A 21,511-nucleotide genomic window follows, 5' to 3' on the forward strand; every position below is an offset into this window, starting at 1 on the left:
AATCTATCTGCATTTCCCCTTTTTAAAAGTTAAAAGAAATATTCAAAACTGTTCAGTTATTGCGTGGGCTATTTTTTAAAATTTTAACGTGTACGCCTGTTAACAAAAGTATTTCATGAATGAACAATAACTATTATAAAGACTTATACGTATGTTTTATCAAAACTTACTCTAGTTAAAGTATGAAACTCTGTGATTAGTTCATCATATAATTTAAGTCATGAAATTACTTCAAGTAAGTGACTTATTTGATAAGTCGTCCAATTTGAGTGCGGGAAGAAAACTGCATTATATAAAGAAATTTTTGAGCTTCCGATTCTTTTAATTTTTTATGGCCCCCCGTATAAGTCGACCAACCCCACTTTGAAGTCTTTTTTTTTTTGTCCAAAATATCTTGACTTATACGCGGGTATATACGGTATATCTTGGCTTCTAATTGAGATATTTTCACAGTTAATATTTGATCAATTGAGAATTACAAAATCTAGAAATCTGTGTACAAAATAAACACTTAAACATACATTGCCCAAAATTTTGTGCATGCTAAAGTTATTGCATAAAATACTCTAAATAAATAAATAAATATATTTACATTATAAAAATACCTAAAGGATCAAAATACAATTAAATATGCACAAATATATATAATAGTATTATTTTAATACAAAAGAAGGTCAGTTTTGTCCACATTCAAAATAGTATATGACATAGTTATTTGGTTTGATCTGTTTCACATGAAATATATATAATTTATACTACTGTATACTGTAAAACTTCATTTGTTTGCCTTCTATCACACTTCAGATCCTGTCATCTGACTAAACAGAAGTTAGCTTTCTTTTATTGTTTCGTTTTTCAAGCTTGTTCTGTAAATTTCTACTCATTTTACAGAAGCTTTAACTTTTGTGTTGTTTCTCCTCCTATCAATAAAACTCACTGCTTCATATTTAAAGATCCCATTCCAGATATGAACTTCTGGGGTGTATACAGTATTCTTTGCCAATGTGGTTTAATATAAATTGGTCAGACAAAGAAAGCTTTAACCCTTTGACTACTGGTGGGACATATACGTTCCACTAAAAGTTGCTGGGTTAAAAAGTACTTCGAATCTCCTGAATATTGGGGATCATCTTGCAGTAGTTGAAAAATCAAGACACTGCTGTATTCGTTGTACACATTGTACATAGAGAAAAGAACAAATATGAGTTTTACACAATGTGTAATGTTGGGTTATGTAACAAATGCTTTACCCTGTACCATATGATGTAAAATCTATTTCATATATCAAAACTTTCCAGAATAATAATTCTGCTTAGAGTAAGTGAACCGCTACACATAGGACATATGTATCCCACCATTAAATATAGGTGGGGATACAAATTAGGCTGGAATAAATATGTAGCAGCCATAGGACTGGGACATATGTATGCTGGCCTTTGGCTTGAAAACTGTTCATCAAAAAAATTCAAAATGCTAAGTTTACCTTATTTATGACATATTTTGCTCACTTGGATAGAACCCGTGGTGAAATTTAAAAAAAAAATTTGTAGTCAAAGGATTAAAATTTCATACTAAGTAACCTGAATTTTTTTTAAACCAATGGCGGGACCTTTGCCGACTTTGGGCTTGATCACTACTGCGGCCAGAAGTTGCAGTCACTTTATTATGGAGGCATCTAATAGGTGAGCCACCTTTGCTTCCTATAAAGAGATGGACAGTTATAACCATGCCTTCTTTGGAATTCGAACCCAGGCCCTTTGGTATTGCAGTCGGCTGCCCTAACCACTATACCAGGTTATAGGTTACGAGACAACTCTTCTCCCTCTTTTAAACAGAAACTGAATACATGCAGAAATGAAGGTTGGCTATGCAGGTGGCTAGTTACATAAGTTGTACATTCAGTCAGCTGCCCTAACCACTGTACTGGGTTATAGGTTACGAGACAACTCTTCTCCCTCTTTTAAACAGAAACTGAATGCATGCAAAAATGAAGGTTGGCTATGCAGGTGGCTAGTTACATAAATTGTACATTCATTTATTTAATGAAGTGCACTAAAATCATTCATAAAAGCTACCTTTGGATGTAACCAGTTTACCCTCATCGATAGTTAAATAACTGCATTCAACATTGCTGATAGTAGTGATTTCTAATTTGACCACTCTATGAACAATGAAAATTATATGGAACTAAGAATGATTATCTTAGAGCAATTTCATTATTTGTATATTATCAGAATATTCTAAAAAATTAATAAATTTATTTTTCATATTATCTGTAATTTTATATTGTTTCATATATTTTAGAAACTTCTTTAAGTGCTATTTCAGTCTGATCATAAATACTCTTTCAAGTGAATTTATTCAGATTTTTAAAATATCCAAAATGTTCTTTCAGCTGAAGACGAGTCTTCTGTACCTGCTGAACCAAAAAGAGAATTAAGAAGAGAGCGCAAACTGAATCCAAAATATGCTTCCAGTGAATACACTTCAATATTTAATTCTAGGAAAAGGAGTTTTATTACTAAAACTCCTGAAGAATATGAAAGAAAGGAAATTAGTTCTGAATCAAACAGAAAAAAGAATTTGAATGCACCAGCAGTAAATACCAAGGAAACTCAAAGGAAAAGCTCTTCAAGATTATCAGTAGAACTAAAGAACAAATCAGTTCCTGAAAGTGATTCTGATGAATGTTCAAAAACATCCAAATCTGATCATAAAATAACTCTTAAATCTTTTGCTGTTGTTGAACAAAAGTTGTCTGATTTAGAAAATTTATCTGATTCTGAGGATAGTAGTAATATCTCTAAAGAAAAATTAGATTTGAATAATATTGATGATGATTATCTATCTGATAATGATAACTCTAGAGCAAGACTAAAAATTAAAACTGCAAATAAGTGTTATAATCAAAGAGATCTGAATTCTCGTCCAACGAAAAGGAAGGCAGATTCAGTTATTAAATCTTCTAACAAGCGACCTTGCAGCAGGAACTCTGTTGATTCTTGTAGTTCAGAATTTGCTGCCAATGAAAATAAACCATTTAATAATGAAAGGATTTCTTCAGGAACTTCAAGTTCTGGCAATAAAAGTCATAGAATAAATAATGATTTCAAAGATTCTGCGGATATCAGAGATAATCGAAAAAAAGATCACAAGCAGAGAACAAGTAATAATGGGGATCTCTTAGGTAAACGAGAAATGTTAAGAAATAATTCACATTCTAAATTGCATCACACTTCAGGAAAGAAGCCTGATGGAGATTTTAAGTAAGTGTGTTAAACATGTTGTAAGTAACAATATTGATTACATGTAAACTAGAAATTAAATATTAACCATGTTGATTATTTTTACTTATTTTTTATTGCTATTTCCAGAAATTATATGAACTTGTTAAATTTCATCTCCAGAACATGAATATGAACATTATTTTTTAAGAATGGCTCTTGTTTAGAAGTTAAGCAAAATTTATATTGCATTTTAATAGACACGAGTACTAGCTTGCTCGTATTTTGAAGATATGGCATTTTTGAAAAAAGAAATGCAATAACATTTTGTTACTAAACTTCACTTTTTGAACAAGAATATGCAGTTTAATTTCTAAGATTTGTTTTCACTTAGAAGTTAAGCAAAATTCATATTTTTGTAAAACATTGATAAGCAGTGGTTTGCTTATATTTTGAGAATTTGGTGTATTTGCTATAACTTTCATACCAGTGTTTTAGCTTTATGAATTATCTATGTATTTGAAACTTCATATAAAATAAGTAAATGAACTTTCCTATGAACTCTTTGATAACAGTAAACCTCTCCTTTGAACAGTAAAATTTTTGCATCTTAATTTTCTGTGTTTAAGTGCTGACTTTGCGAGGTTTGGTTAGTTTCCCGCCTTTCAATGGCAAAGGTTGCAGGGCATTATTTATGCCCTTTGACTAAAATTATTTTTTATTGAATAATTACTTTGTGCATGTTTCTTAAAATATTGTATTGTTATTGTTGTTATGAGACTCTCAGCTACTATACACAATGTACGTAGTCAGATTGTGATAACTAAACATGCACCTCTTCTGTTACATCAAAAAAAGATCCATTCAAGCTTTTTTAATGCCATTTTTATGGCTAGCACACCTAAACTGGTAAAGATTGGACACCTATGTTACAAAATGTTTGTAGAAAAATGGTATTATTGTGATTTAATACATTACTTTGCTGCTGTTTATGAATGTACTTTTGTGATGTAGACACAAAGACTTAAACAACAGTTAAGCATGTCCAATAATCATTATCCTTTTTATCAAGCAGTTTAATTTGCAGGAGCTTTTTGAATATACTTCTAATGCACATTCATTATTGTTAAAAAAATGCTTGCTTTTTAGAGAAGTTTATTTTAATTTCAAATTTCATTTAATATAACTAGCGAGGCTTTTTCTGATGGATTTTCATTCTGGTACTTGTGTGTTAACGACATCCACAAATACATCATCCAAAATATCACCTGTTATTGAGTCCTATGACTTTTATGTTTTCTTTGACTTGATTTGTAAGATGAAGCTCATTCTTTGATAAGAAGTTATAAAGTATCTCTGACTTTTGTTTGAGAAGGCAGTGCTGTTTATTTTTTGGTTGTTTTCATCTCAAAACATACACTGAACGACATCTTCAGTGGAAGGAGCTATCAATTTACTGCATGAAAATTTATTCTATAGGATGCTTCAACTCCATATTCATTGTCCATGTTAACTGATAAGGGATAAGATCTAGAGATTATCTGAAAGAAGTTTATTGCTATTTTATTTGTAATTGTTTGTAACTTGTTTTTAAATGATGCAACAGTGATGAAGGTTTCATATTTTCATTTAGTAAAATATAGTACACAAAGAGAACTGAGTTTTTCTCATCTCCTGTGGATGAAAATCCATACATTACTATAAATCAGAATACTTTCTTTTCTTCTGCACAGGACTCTATGTGGAATGCTTTTAACCACTCCAGTTATGTCCGATTTCACATATATATACATTTAACAACTTTAAAAAGTCATATAAAATGAAACTCTGTACTTAATCTGGTTTGAATGTGATATGTGTAAAGAAAAAGAATTTACATGACTATAAAGAAGAGAATATTTTATGTTTCACAGAATAATGAAAATATAGTTGGCTGTCAGTCATTTTTTAGAACATGACAGAATGGTAAAGGTAATGAATACAATACTAAGTATAGTGAGTAAGGAATCAAATATGATAGATGTGAATGTGGTTAATTACAATTAATTGCATTGCTTTTGTATGCATTTCGATCAGTAAGGTCCTTTTTGGAAATCCTCACAACTACTTTCTCTTTTATTCAATGAAACATTTAAACTTTCTGAGTATTTTTTTTTTTAATCAGCATTTGCTATAACAAAGTTTTTTTTTTCTCTTATTACTGAATTTTTCACGTACCTTTGACTAAGCCATCGCATAAAGCCAGGAGTATTCGAACAATAGGTAGGAAACTGCTGCTTTGCATAACAAACTGTACTGGGCGTAGTTTATGCTGTGGAATAATTTTGGAGAGGAATTTTTAAGTCATACTACTTAATAGCTGCTTGTGCATTCATTGACATTTACTGCATAGTAAAACCATATGACAGTACACATTCCTTTTACATTTCCCTCTCTAATTTTGGGGCAGTAAAGAAGAGAAAATGTGACACAAAATTCCACGTACAGTAAGACCCCGCTTAACGCGGGGGATACGTTCCATCAAAGTAGAGCGTAATGCGAAACAGTGCTAAACGAGGCTATCTTTACATGTAAATATTGGGGTTAGGGGAAGATGGCTAGGAAATTGGTTAGGTATTAAATTTAAAAAGTATGTTTTTTTAATAAAAATAAAACCAAACATTTATTTCTTAAAGCCCAAATTAATACCACATTATTATTTCTTGCAAAAATAAAAACAAAATATAAATAACAAAATGAATATTCTTAAAAAAAAAAACAAATAAAATTCTAAGTCAGTCATATTTAGTTAGCCTTCCGCGTTTTCAGTGTTCTGCCTTTTTGTGACAAAAGCATCTAATGTTGTTTGCCTTTTACTTTTGCGTTGTTCTCTTAAAAGTTCTTCATAAACGGATAGAGCCTTACTTCATAAACGCCTTACTTTTGAGCTCCTGTCAAAATTCGGATCATTTTCAATGAATTGATCCATTATTTCAGTTATGGTAGACAAACTCCTTTTTACAAACGCCATCGAAAGTTCTTTTTGCTCTTCTTCTGAATCACTGCTGTCAACATTTTTGTTTTCTTCTTGTTCAGTTAATTCCTTGAGCTCATCATTAGAAAGACTAGCCGCTGCTTCTTGAATTATTTCTTCGACATCTTCCACATTTACCCCTTCAAAATATGTCTGTACAATACCGCACCAAACAAGAAATACAAGTACACTCTTTCGGATATGTATTTGAAACCTATTGCTGCATAATATTTCGTGGAATCCCCGTATGCTGCGAGCGATTTCGTGGAATCCCCGGGTTGAAATAAAAGAGCGCTAAACCGAAACAGCGCTAAACGAAACAGCTTTAAGCGGGGTCTTACTGTAATCCTGTTCTTTTAATTCACATACAGTTAACTCTACACAATAAAGTTACATATTCTACATATAAAAAAGTTACATACATTCTGTACACTAGAGGTTTGTAATGACAAATAATAAAGTAAATTAATTTATTCATAATTTATTTTTTGAAGCGCACTGCGTTGGAAATAACTGTGGTGATCAAATCTAAAATCTCTAATACAGATTTTGGCATTCTTATAAACTAATACAAATGTAGTTAGTTTTGTTATGAATATATGTTGAAAGATGATTCACATTTTATATCAGTGAATGCTTCAGTTTTCTAAAAATAATTTAAAAATTAATTTTGCTTAACTACTTGAAATTAAATTTTAACAATTTGCTAAAAGTAAACATTTTTAACATATTATTTAAAAAAATCAGTATGAATGCTTGTGCTGATAAAATCTCTTATGTTTATATGAAAATTTACTATAGGTAATTTGTAATATTACTTTTAAAAAGAGTAATATCTCTTCTCGAATTTGCATCTCCAAAAAGTAGTAAGATTTTATTTTGTGTTATGTAGTAGAATCAGGAAAGGAAAATGGGGCTGGAAAGAGATGGAAAAAGAACACAGGTCTAAGTTTGATATTTTTCAGTTGAGCCCTCATCATTGTAAAAATTTGTATATTAACCGTTTGACTGCTAAGCAATTCTTGCAAGAACGCACGAAATCTGCAGGACATATTTTGACTTGATGTTGTCTATTGACTTATATTTTATTATAATTATATTTTGACTTGATGACGGAGCAACAAAGACACACTGAAACTCGCAGCGCGTCGCGGTTTTCGAGACAAATGAACACAGTGCTTTTGCGCCGCGTAGCAGTCAAACAGTATGTAGTAATGTGTGTGTATGCTGAAAAAGCATAGATATCTTGACTACTATTATGTGGTAAGGTTTTGCATGAAATTTAGAAAATCTGGTTGGGGAGTGTTATAGTTATTGAAGGCAGTTATGGGTTATGCTGTTTTATCGCAGCCTAAGATAAAACAGCATTACACTAAATGATAAAAAGTGTTCAAGGATAGGATTGGATTCTGCCAAAGAATGCAGTGACTATCTCTCTAACGGGAGGGATGGCTTAGCATTTTTTAAGTTGTGGATAGAACATAAAACATTGGAAATGAATCTTGCAAGGTTAATCTTTCAGTTTCAAGAACTAAGAACAATGTGGCTTAACCAGATATCAATACTTATAGCTGCATTTGAGAAGATTAGTATGCAGTTATAATAAGCATTGTAAATGTCATTGCATATGAGCAAATTTTTGCCTAAAAATATCACAGTGCTTTCCTATCTACCATACAGCTTGAGTTGGCTACTGCCAAATTAATGTATAGTAGATGGGAATAAGGTCAAAGTGAGCTTGGGAAATAAAATCATATTTATTCTCCAAGCTTCAGAACCTGCTGCAGGAGAAATCCTTTTGGATAATTAAAAATATGTATTCAGCTGGAACAACATCTAAACGAAGACTTCTTCCATACTAGAATCTATATTTAGTTAAAGATGCCTGTTTTGAAGATGACAAGTTGTAATTCATATATGTTTCAAAAAACATTTTTTTTTGGAGGGGATAAACCATTTCTAGTTAAAACTGCATGAAAGTTTTAGGAAAAATAAATATTTAAACTTAGCAGAAATATTGTTGGCAGAAGAGAACTACTTTGTTCCTTTATAGTTTAAAACATAGCTTAAAGTTTTAAATAATGCAGGCTTTTATGTAGCAAAAATGTAAGTTGAGAAACTTTTGACATATTTGTAGAATATGGAATATTGAAAATAGTAGATTTTCAATATTTTTTTAAAAATTATTTACTGTTGCATATTTGTATATTGTGTTAAGTTAAAATTATGTAAATGGTGTTTGAATTATATCTATTTTGTCTTTTTCAGCTTGGATTTTTCTTCTGTATGACTGTAAAGAAAATGCAAGTGTAAATTTTATTTTTGTACTGAAGAGTTTTTATACCTTCAAAAAGTTTATATCATGAAATTTATGCAATAATTTCGTATAATAATCAAATTGCTTGTAATTAGTGAAACATTTCTTTAAATAGGAAAATAATAATTATGACATTTTTCCAGAAAATCAGATTTATATACACATTTTTGTAAATATGATGTATTATTAAACATTTTATATAACTAAAATATTCATTTGTGAAGTCATTTTCTTAAATTTACTGGTTTCCATTGCAAATATTTTCTTTTCTGCACTGAAAATCATTGATACAGGATACAGGATTCTGGTGCAACAGAGAGCAGTTCAAAAGTGTTAACAACGCTTGCAACTTTTACAGAGGAAAAATTAAATTTTTGAAGAATTTCAGAACCTAGAAACTTATTTATTTGCATAATCTTTGCCAGGGACTTAATAATAATATAATAAAATGGGGGGGGGGAACTAATATTGCTAACTTTTTTTAAGTGTCAATACATTTTGTAAGGGCGAATATTTATTGTTTTAGGTAAGGAATATTCATCTTTATTGTTGGTTTGGGAACATATTAATAAACTGTGGTACAACTTTGTTAATATGTCCGGCTTCTTCATGGTTTGGATAATATCATCTTGCATTTATCAAAATTGCAAGTATTTAATGAAAATTATTGAAAAGTTTAAATTATATATTAGCTGCATTTATTTGTAAAGCCTTTTTGTCGTCATATCTTTCAGCAGTCTTTATGAGAAGGAACATTAGCTCTAAATGTTTGACTGTCTTTATTTCTGACACAGATTTACATAGCAGTTTATGGCCACATAGCACATAGCAGTTTATGACACAGATTTACATAGCATGCAATTCACTAATTTCTTGTTTCAAACTTTGGAGATTCATCAAAAGGGATAAGAGAGAGGGGACTCTTTTTTTTTTTTTTTTTTTTTTTTTTTTTTTTTTTTTTATGAAGATGGTGTATGAACTATTTGTAAAGGGAACTAACATTTCATAGAGATTTGAAAGAAAAACACACTAATATAAAAATTAAAACTTAGTATAAAAGCATTTTAATAGTGTTTTGCTCTTAAAGAAGAGGAATTTGTCAGATTGCCTTTGAAATTCACAGTTTTATTCAAAAATATTATTCAATTTATTCAAAATTATTATATTATTATTTAATTTATTCACAATCATTATAAATTCCATACATTCCAAGTCTAAGTTAAGCTGTTTTATTTTGTAAGTTTAGTGACCGTAGACTACTTTATGAGAAGAAATGTTAATTACTAATATTTCTTTTCATGAAGTAGTTTGTCGAATACCATAGAATGGTTAAAAGGTCTTCCAAGTCTGTGGGAGTTACTTAAGTAAAACGTTTTCTGTTTAACTAATTCTGATGCTCAATTAAATAATAATTATTTTTTTAATTTTAATTTGTTTTGCTACTTCTGGTTAAATTAAAAATTTGATTCTATTTCATAGTAACATAGCATTTAAAAATACATGTAGGGAAAAATGAGCTAAATTATCTGCTTTACCAAGAAATTAGATTTTGTGTTTTATTCACTAATTCTTCTTAATATGAAAACTGGCTCTTTCAACAGTAATTTAGAAAGTATTTTTATAGGATGCTTTGAAAAGCAGCTATAAAACATTATTCATATTTAGAAAGGATTAAAGTTTAGAAATCATAGCAATTTCTTTTTACTTTTGTTTCAAGAGAAACTAACATTTAAAAACTGAAATGTTTCGTTCTCAAAAATATAAATATAGCTAAAAGAGGGGAAAAATTAAAGTGATGTTTGACAGTAATGGACATTTTTTGCTCTTATATTTTGCATAAATAAAAAAATTTATAAATTTGTGGAAGAAGATGTCTTTTTTTCTTTATCCCAGTCATTCTGATGGCCAAATGAGCAAAGACTGTTAAAGTTTTTTATAGCCATTGTTATAATTCTTTTCTGAAATTATATGTGAAGGAAGATCCATGGAAGCTTTTTGTGTGTTTTAATGTGTACATTAAAGACAAGAAATTCTTTCTTTTTTTTTTTTTTTTTTTTTTTGGGTAGAGGGAGGAAGGAGAATCAATCAGTCTTTCATTTATATGTTCCGTTTACAAGAAGCCAGAAACCAAATCATCTGCATTACTTATTCCATTATACACAATCGTAACAATTACAACCTACATATGAATACAATAGAACTGTGTTAAGTAAATACATAATGGGAATATTGTATATAATATATAATAATAAAACAGAGAAAAATATATGCAATACAAAGTCCGTAATCCGGACGTCCATTATCCGGAATGATCTATAATCCGGACCTCAAAGCCACAAACTTTTTTTTTTGTATGCTTCACGCATGCGCGTTTAATGCGTGCTTCCGATAGTGAAGAAAGTAACTGAGAGTTTATTGAAAACGAAAAAATTTCGATTGACAAGTTAGTTGGTATTCTCGACACAGCAATTACAGGACTTGAACAGGGGAACTTTGTAACTGAACAAGAAATTACGTCTGTTTATAGAATTAAAGAGAAAGTATTAGCACAAAAAACGAAGCAACTTAAACAACTTACATTAAAAGAAATGTTTAATAAAGTAAACAAATAAATATTAAGCTTTTTTTTTTTTTTTGTAAATTTCGATACCCTTTAGATCATAATTGCTCTTTAATTCATAAATTGCGGTTTCATGTTTTTAATTGTATAATTTCTGCATGCCATTTTACCAGATTAAATTCATGATCTATAATCCGGAATCGCTGAAGTTCCGATGAGTCCGGATTACGGACTTTGTACTGTATAATGTAACATATCTATGTGACATAAAGGATAGTAAACATATCGCATGTAGATAAGATTTATATTAGTGATTATTTCACTTTCTTTTCAGCAGTAATTTTCATGAGTTTTATGATGTTTTAATACAGCAGTTAGTTTATAGACAAATAATAACAACTTTGAATGAACACATCTCTTTTCCTCCAAGTAGGGCAGTCGTACATATAGTGGAGGGTACCTGCTTCAAAAGCAGCCTTCCTGAAACAATAATTAACACTTTTTGTAGGAAAAAGATGATGAGTACAATTTCTGAACCTCTTTTTCAGAATGACTGTTCATAACGTCACCCATGGCCAGCATTTTGGATTTAGTTACATGTTTAGAGGAAGTTAAAAGATTCTGTTGTCCACACTATAATTCCATCTTTACAAACTGATTTTTAATTATTTAAGATTAATTTTTTTACTGAACTTTTTTTTATAACTTTATTATATTTATTCTGCCTTTCTTTTCATTATTATTATTATTATTTTTTTTTGTGTGTGTGTGCTTTGAGTTTTTTTCTTCAATTATTGTTTTACAGGTGTTTATTAGGAAGAGTTTTTGTTTTTAAATATGTAGAATTAATTAGCTGTTGCAGTTTTTACGTCATATAACTTCCACGTAAGAGAAATAAATGATAAGACTTTATAATTCAAGCTTCCCTTTATAAGACGAAAGGTCGCATAAGAAAATATAAAGAAATCAGAATTGAACTTTCTGTACTTATATATTGATTTTCAGAGAATTCATATCTTCCGTTTTTAAAATAATTTTCGGTTGTTGATTGACAAAGCCAACAGAAAAAAGTACGGTAACCTGACTTCAATGAACTCATCTGGATGACGTGGAGTATCTACTGCTAGTCGCAGGAAGAGATGGTAACGTACAGTTACTATTACTCTCTTCCACCTCCTTTTTCCGTCCTCACGGATCATCAGATTGTTATGAGTCAAGCAAAGTCAAGCGCCGTTAAAGGCAGCACTTCAGTTGGAGCTGGTAACATCGCGCTTTGCGCGCTAAACCAGCGATAATTCATTATTGATTGATTGGTGAGGAATTTTTGCACTTACTTTTTCGAGTGTTGGGAAAGGCTGCTGATCTAAGAGAATTTGATAGAGGGCAGATTATAATGGTCCGAAGACTCGGAACGAGTTATCTCCGAAGCTGCACAACTGGCACAGGTTGATCACGATCTGTCGTTGTTAGTTCTGCCGTTGTTAAAGTGGATGGCGATGTAGTTGTAGTTGCCATGGTGTTGGACGTCCACGCGTCATCAAAGAAAAGGACGTTGGAGACTGCCCTCTTGATATAGGCAAATCGGCTCCAAATAATGGCTCCGCTGACAGCCCAATACAATGCAGGTCCAAGTACAAGTGTTTCGGAACACACGGTTTAGCGGACACTGTTGAATATATAACTGCACAGCAGACATCCCACTCGTATGCCTCTGTTGAACAAGCGCTGTTGTCAACTATGCTTACAGTGGGCTTGGGAACATCGAGAGAGGACTGTGGATAAATGGAAGATAGTTGCCTGGTCAGATAAATCACGATTTCTCATTCAATACGTCGATGATTCATTAGGTGTATGTGTCAGGGTACGCCGTTTTCAAGCGAATAGTTACTCCCCCTTTGTACAGCAAGCAGGTTATACACAAGCTGGTGGTGGCGGTATTATGTTTGAGGGACGTTCTCATGGGTGGCTCTGGGACCCTTAGTTGCGATAGAACAGACTGAAATCTGCGGACTATCTGAACATAACTGCGGGTGTTGCATTTTTAAATGGCTTCTGTCTTCCCAAGTGGAAATGGAATCTTCCAGCAGGAGAACCTCTATGTCACAAGGCTCGACTTGTTTTGGAGTGGTTTGAGGAGCATAAGAATGAATTCCAATTAATGTTCTGGCCGCGTAACTCTTAACTCGCCAGATCTTAACCCGATAGAACACATTTGGCAGCTGTGACCTCAAACACCACCATGTCAGAATATCTCGACTTTGCGTGACTTAGACATTTGGTACAGCCTGTCTCCAGTCATCTACCAAGAATTTGTGGCATTGATGCCAAGGCGATTTGCAGCTGTTTGCAGGCGAAAGGTCGCGCAGCGCGTTATTGAGTAGGTGGTCTTAATGTTTTAGCCCTTCATTGTATCGTTGTTCAGTAAAATCTCTTTTAACCGTCACACAATTAAGCGGCGATATCAAAATAACGTTATTCAATTCATATATCAAATCAAAATAACTTTTGAACATCGGAATTTGAATCCGGAATTCAGGTATACGAGATAAAAAAATATATATGTAATGGACTAAATTTAAATGTGGAAAGCATTTATATTATGTTTCTGCCGCCCAGTGTAATTCACCTATCTAACCAATGCCCCAAAGAATTAGAAGAAAGAGTATAAAGATGAACTGTTAGTACCTTTTCTTACGTCGATGTATGAAGATAGTTTCCAGAATTTCCAAAAACAATTCACATTGAAAGATGCCATTTTTACTTCGTCTGTTGCTTACAAAGATATAAAGAATATTATATTACGTCGCTGTTGGCGTGAATTGTGTGCTGTGATTAGATTTGGAGATGAGTCGAATGGCGAAGGTTGTAAAACACGTTCAGCGCCCGTGGTCGACATTTTAGATTTTGTTGGAGAACGCGTCAGTGAAGAGGAGGTGCAGGTTTAAGTGGATGTAGATAATTCTGTTTCCGGCACCCTCTCTTAAGATGACGATGAAATAATCCGTCATGTACTAAGGAGAAAGTTGATGAGGAAGAGGCCGAGAAATGTTGATCTATGTTAACACATGGATGTGATGAAGCTTCGTTATATACACAGCGAATTTTTAAAACTACGGCGACGATCTTGTAAATGGCAGATATTCGAAGTCATATGCTATCGCATAAAGAAATTCGTACTTTTATGAAATGGTAACTTTAAAATGTTTTTTTTTTTTTTAAATTTTTATTCTGATGTATAGTATTATGCTTATGTGTTTGAGTTTTAAATAATCTACGATTTTCGATATTATTTATTTAAATGTGGCTGAAGATCAAAAACGAGACCGACGGACACTTCGTATGTTGCAATTTCTACAAATGGCATCACAAAGCATGAACATGTAAGTTCTATATATATATGTAAGATAAAAAAATATGTAAATCGGCTTTAAAATTTAATTTAGCAATAGTTTCTTAATTACTTATTTTTATTTGGGTATTTCCTCTCTGGATTCGTTTCTGGACTGCGCCATTTCCAGATTAATCTATGACACATGGCTTGCGTAACGCTCATGACGTAGCTAATTCGGAACTTGAACTCCAAATTTTGAGAACTGAAACCTTTCTAACCTAAACTAAAACCTTCTCTTTGTGAGTTTCAGTATTGGATAATTGCGCACTTTTACTTCTGCCTCTGTACCGCTTGGACGCAATTTCATTCTGCTTTTTTTTCTGTCCTAACATTATCAAAAATGTAAATATTCTGGAAATAAGCACGATTAGAGTGCCAAGTAAACTGTGGCCACAAATGTCAATAGAAATAAAAAATGAAAATTTAACCTTACTCGGCTACCAAGTTTCCTTGTAATCAGCATTTTAGCATTCTACGCAGTCGGAATTCTACCTCTTCAATATGAATCAACGTAGCTATCAAGTATCTACGACATCAGTATTTCTGCGCTTCTACGTCTCACTGTTCCTAGATAGGTACTTCTAAAATTTGTTTATATTACATACATACATATATATATATATAATTATCTGGAAATATCTCTTATCCGGAATCGGCGCGGTCTCGTTGTTGCCGGTTAGAGGGATTCTACTGTATTCAGCCATAGATTCTGATTTTTGAAATCTGAAACATTATTTAAAGAGTTCCTTTGTCATAAAAGGCGTAGATAGAAAGCATTTAAATAACCAGTTTAGCATACGTTATTTTGAGAAGTGGGATGAATCATAAATTTTCTCAAATCTGAATACGAATTTTAGATTCTCGATTTCTCCTAATCTGGAATTTTTGATGCAATAATAATAAAATAAAAATAAGGGAAAAATTTCATTTAATCTTAAAAGTTTTTAATTAAAGCAAAATTTAAAATCTGAGGTTAATAAAAGTTTAAAAACACAATTTATAAATTGTATTCGAAAAAAGAATATCGGAATTACAAAATTATATCTCGCAAAAGGAATATATATATATATATATATAGTAATAAATATAGACTAAAAAAGTAGTAAATTCCGAACCAACTCCACAAAGTCACGAAGGAAATAAATTTTAAGATCTGTGCTATTCCGAAATCTACTTCCTCAGATTAAGATTCCTCAGATCTACTTAAATCAGATTTCCATTTCCTTTCCTTTTTTTTAAGTATTTCAATTGATTTCAAAATTTCTTCTAATTTAAAAACACTGAATTGAAGGGTTTTTTCACACATTTTTTTCATTGGGGAATTTCGGGATAGCGCTGGTTTTAAATTTCATTTCTTTCATGTCTTTGGTTCGGAATTTATTACTTTTTTAGTCTGTTATGAATTAATTGTTTAGTAACATTTTGCGCGCAAATGGTTTAGGAATAATTTTGTTGTAAAAATTTTTCTGTAATACTATATATATATATATTGTATGTGCACATTTATTGTTTACAACTATATTCAGAAATATATGAGGATGTGTAAATTTTTCAGTACGTCTCGATATAGCTGCTCCCATTAGCTGCTCGACAGACGTCAAGGCGATATTAAATTTAAGTCCATGTCTTTTGAAGCGATTCCGGAGTTAAGGTTTTAATAACAGCTATTATTCGACGTTTCAGATGGCTGATATCGGTAATGTTTTCATTGTAAACAATGTTTTTAATGTTTTTAACTAACTTTAAGTCTGTAGATATAAAAACTGGCCTTCGTAGAGGCCACGGGTTTGCACTAACCCGTCCAATCCATGCGTTGGAGAATTTCTCATTTAAGCCTGTACAAGCAGATTGGCATCTAATTTATTAGGCAATTTCAACGCAAGAATTATTTTCGTAAGTTTAAGATTTCATTATGTAATAAGGTTGGCATTCTTTTTCGATGACCTTGTGCTTACTAAGGAGATATAAATGATGCGCATAATTAAAACTCTTGAGGTTCATTTTTTCGAATCGACTATGATAGAATGTTCGAGTAACAGTTGAAATTTTTTACATTATTTCAGAATCTTTTACAGTCAAAATAAAGGTAAGGAGAGCGATGGTTATTTCAAGAGTTAATATAGATGAACTCTGGACGTAGAATATTAAATTCTTTCCTGAAAATTAAGAGTAAAGCAATCGGGGCTGCTGGAAAATGATTCTAATGATCCTGAGGGCTCACTGGAATTTCAACAGTCGCTTTCTTTCCATATTGAATGCTTCTTTTGGACTTCATTAAAACTAAAAACTTTCCAAAATTATAACTTGAAAAGTTTAGTTAGTTTTTACTTCCTTGTACGAAGTAAAAAAAGTTTCAGGCAGCATATTTCAACGAAAATATCCATTTTGACCGCTATCGAATGCAATTTAACGATGTTTTTGCGTGATATCTGTACGTAAGGACAGAATAAAATACTCTTTTCCTTCAAAAAAATTATAAAACTGCTTTAAAATTAATTCTGAAGAGAATTTTTCGTGGCGTCTGTACGAACGTATGTACGTACGTTCGTGCGTACGTACGTATCTCGCATAACTCAAAAACGAGTAGCCTCAGAACGTTGAAATTTTAACATGTAGATGTGCAACTCGTATTTTGGTTGCAGTCAGCCGCACCAAACGTATATAAATATATTTATATATATATCCACTCTATTACCCGGCTCAGTGATCTCAGTTTCTTTACTCTTATACGTTTGTAAATTGTACATTTTTTTCTTTAAAAATGATTGAATTATATTGTTTTTATCTTCCGGTTAAGGTAAATCTGTGTGCAATATTTTTAGAATTATCAGCAATTTTAAAGTTGATTCAGAAGTCAAACAACAAAAATCAGCGTTAATTCACAGAATTTTCACAGGACTAGTTTCGATGGTTTTACCGAACCATCATCTTCAGCTGCAAAACCGCAAATGAACAAGATAGGAAATAATGTTTAGATAAGATAAGAAAGCCTGGACAAGAATAAGCAAGTGGCGCCATCTGTTGGCGAAACCAGAACTAAAACATAATTTCTCTAAAAGCCGAAGGCAAATTTGGATTGGAATTAGGATCGTTAACTAGAACAGAAAGATTTTTATGAATGTGAAATGCCTCTAGAAAATCCAGTTCTCCAATGGAAGATGTTTTTTGAATAATTTTGGCAGCAGAAAAATTGAAAGTGTGATTTTCGGACCAACAATGTTGAGCAACAGAAGACTTTTGTGTTTCCTTTTTTCTAACATATGCCTCATGTTCTTTGACGGGAAATTTTAAGGCTCTCTTAGTTTGGCCAATGTAAATTAAACCGCACTGGCAAGGAATCCTATAAATACCCCAGGAATTCATATCCGGAATGGGGTCCTTGAGTATAGAAGTTGGAATTTTATTGATGGGAGAGTAAACAACCCGAAAGTTAAATTTCTGCAAAATATGTGCAACTTTATAGCTAATTGATGGAAAGAAGGGAATGACAACAGAATTTTTATAATCTCCTAAAATAAGAGTGTGGCTTTTAGTGTGTTGAGATGAGAATTTTTTAACTGCTTGATTAATAATGTTGGGTGAAAAGCCCCTGTCAATAGCTATTGCTTTTAAATAATTTAGTGATCTCATCTCAACACACTAAAAGCCACACTCTTATTTTAGGAGATTATAAAAATTCTGTTGTCATTCCCTTCTTTCCATCAATTAGCTATAAAGTTGCACATATTTTTGCAGAAATTTAACTTTCGGGTTGTTTACTCTCCCATCAATAAAATTCCAACTTCTATACTCAAGGACCCCATTCCGGATATGAATTCCTGGGGTATTTATAGGATTCCTTGCCAGTGCGGTTTAATTTACATTGGCCAAACTAAGAGAGCCTTAAAATTTCGCGTCAAAGAACATGAGGCATATGTTAGAAAAAAGGAAACACAAAAGTCTTCTGTTGCTCAACATTGTTGGTCCGAAAATCACACTTTCAATCTTTCTGCTGCCAAAATTATTCAAAAAACATCTTCCATTGGAGAACTGGATTTTCTAGAGGCATTTCACATTCATAAAAATCTTTCTGTTCTAGTTAACGATCCTAATTCCAATCCAAATTTGCCTTCGGCTTTTAGAGAAATTATGTTTTAGTTCTGGTTTCGCCAACAGATGGCGCCACTTGCTTATTCTTGTCCAGGCTTTCTTATCTTATCTAAACATTATTTCCTATCTTGTTCATTTGCGGTTTTGCAGCTGAAGATGATGGTTCGGTAAAACCATCGAAACTAGTCCTGTGAAAATTTTGTGAATTAACGCTGATTTTTGTTGTTTGACTTCTGAATCAGTATTTATTCGGCGTGTTATTGTGTCTTAATTTTAAAGTTGTTTAATTGCTGCTAAGCCTGTTTTAATGGCGGCCATTAATGTTTACATTTGAAACAGGAGACTAGTGGATTTGTTGCCAATCTAGAGAAACTTAGCTTCGCAACAACAAAGATAACGCATTCATTTATTATTGCCAATTAAATCATGCTTAATTCTTTCTGGAATTTTTTCGAGGAAATAAGGGTTTGAAATTTACTTCGTAATTTTTAATATAGATATTTTGAGTTTTTATGTATTTTTGCCTTCTCGCGAAGTAAGAACTGAATTAGTTAAATGAGAAATACTCAATCGTCTGTGAAAAACTGTTTCTTTTTTGTTTTGTTTTCTTAATTTCTTTTATACATAGTTCTAGCTTTATTATAGTATTTGAATACAACATGTGGCAACGATTAGATAATTCTTCAAATGATATACATTTTGTGCATTCTGAGTTATAATATGAATGAAATATAATACTGTTACGTAAACTTAGCGCCAGAGTGTCGCTATGGTAAACAAAGTGAATTTTAAAGAATGCATTTATTCTATTGTGGTTTATGCGCTGTCGGCGAAGTAGGTTTAATTCAATCTAATAAGTTTAAATAAAATGCAAGAAAAAATGCGTATAATTTAATATTCCGTACAAGGAAGTCATGTGATGTATACATCAGATTTTTTAGGTTAAGATTAAAAGCATTTGAATGATGGAAAATCATTACTACTTACTTTAATATTAAAACACAACAAATTGCTGTGATCGAGATCAAAAGCACGTTACTTGAAAGAGAGATTACGCATTGTCTAAAGACAACGAGAAAGTGTTTAAATAGGTCATTGGTTAAAATTTAAAGAAATTTAAAAGCAATTTTCTTCAACAATGAACAGTCTGGTTGATCGGTTACTTAAGATACCGAATTTCACGGTTTATTAGGTATAGCGATGCACTTGCACTTGAGTTTCACTCTTAATGACTTTTAACATTTGATTAGAATTACGTATTATTTTATCTGTCTTTTCTTACTACGATTGTGATTTATTACCTTGTTTTTAAATTTTCTTATATTTCCTTATTTACGTTATTTTTATCATTTTCATGTCAATTCAAGTTTGAATTGTTATTCGAGTATATTTTCTTTTCAAATTGTGTTGAATCTATGAAACTCGAAATTCAAGAGATTTTATTAAGCATTTCATTTACTAAACTTTATACCTTTTTTTTTAACAAATTTAGGTATATTAAAAAAAAAACTGCATTTTAAATTTGTTTTACATTAAATGCGAATTGCAAAATTTGCTTTATTAAAGAAATTTAATATTAACAATTGTTTTGGTATTTGAAAGATCAAGAGATTAGAGAGATTAGATTGGATTATTTGCGTTATGATAAAGCACGCTAAAGCTAGGAAAGGATGCCTCCACAGAGCGCTTTCTTTATTCTTGAAGATCTACTTCGGTTTCACTTCACAGTTTCCTCGCTGACTGTTAATAAAAAGTTTCAGTTCCCAAAGTGAAAGTATTCTTGTCAAGTACCTGCGTCATTAGCGTTATGCAAGAATCACATGGCTTAGATTAATTCTGAAATGCTGCAGTTTAGAGATTTATTACATAAGTAGTAAGAGTTTTAGGACAGAAATGAGGTACAGCTAAATTAAAATAGAGAACTTAGGGATTATTGAAAATTATAGTTAGAAATATTTCCTCATATATATATATATATATATCACTACTAATTTCTTGTTTTCTTTCCTCCTGATATTACATTTTAGTAGAAATTAGCAACAGATTAAATAATACAGATAATCATTAAATTATTTTGAAGCAGGAGTACTTAAAAATGAGCAATGACCTCGCCATGACTCGAACCTGGACCTCTCGAATATGCGCCGAGTGTGCTACCTCTACACCATGAAGGCATGCTGGCAGGAGGGGGGAAAAACATTTAAAAGGGCGACTGGGGGATTAAGGGAGCCAGTCGCCAAATCCTGGAGGTGGCGAGTATTGTTCACCACCTTTTTTTTATTTCCACTGTATTCGGATTTTCTTTTTATGTGCGAGACGAGAAAAATGAGCAATGCTCTCACCTGTATTCGAACCTGGACCTCTCGAATACGCGCGGAGTGTGCTACCGTTACACCACGGAGGCAGCTGGCAGGAGGGAAAAAATATCTCATTACAGAAATTCAATAATTTTCCTTAATACATTTAATTTTAAATACACACCGTCCGGAAGGGTTTCGTAGCACAAGAGAGTTCAAGAACCCCTACTTTAAATCTTGTTAATTAACCGTGATCTGTTTGCATTTTTTTATAATATCACACATTTAAAAGGCCAGCACATAATAGATAGTTCCCCCCTTTGTCAAAGAACCTTTATTGTCCATTAAGTAGATTAATATTTCGTGATATGGATGTGTAAACATTGTTAAATTTACTTTTACTTAGCCTATGGTACATTCTGCATTCAACATAACAGGAATCAGTAATTGTAGAGTGTATAAATGATATGCTACAATACGGAAACAAGCGTTTTTGTATTATTAAAAACTAACGCAAATGTGCTATTTATAAATGAGTGTTTATTCAGTAGTGATTTCCGGGTTACCCGCAGCGTGGCCGCTTCTGCGTTGATTTGTTTCAGTTATCCCATCTGTCCGAC

At 31.9% G+C, this 21,511-nt stretch overlaps 1 protein-coding gene across 1 annotated transcript in view; it reads left to right on the forward strand.

The window, feature by feature from the left end:
- Positions 1-8,763, forward strand: part of LOC118186679 (uncharacterized) — a 36,770-nt gene extending 28,007 nt beyond the window's left edge. The window contains exons 7-8 of the mRNA XM_035356801.2: positions 2,396-3,266; positions 8,506-8,763. Coding sequence (XP_035212692.2) covers positions 2,396-3,266; positions 8,506-8,527 — 893 coding nt within the window. The 3' untranslated portion in view covers positions 8,528-8,763. The remainder of the gene's footprint in view (positions 1-2,395; positions 3,267-8,505) is intronic.
- The last annotated feature ends 12,748 nt before the right edge of the window (positions 8,764-21,511 follow it).

This window comes from Stegodyphus dumicola, chromosome 7, assembly GCF_044657685.1.
Source record: "Stegodyphus dumicola isolate Sdum_Otavi_A_Nest chromosome 7, ASM4465768v1".
NCBI lineage: Eukaryota > Metazoa > Arthropoda > Arachnida > Araneae > Eresidae > Stegodyphus > Stegodyphus dumicola.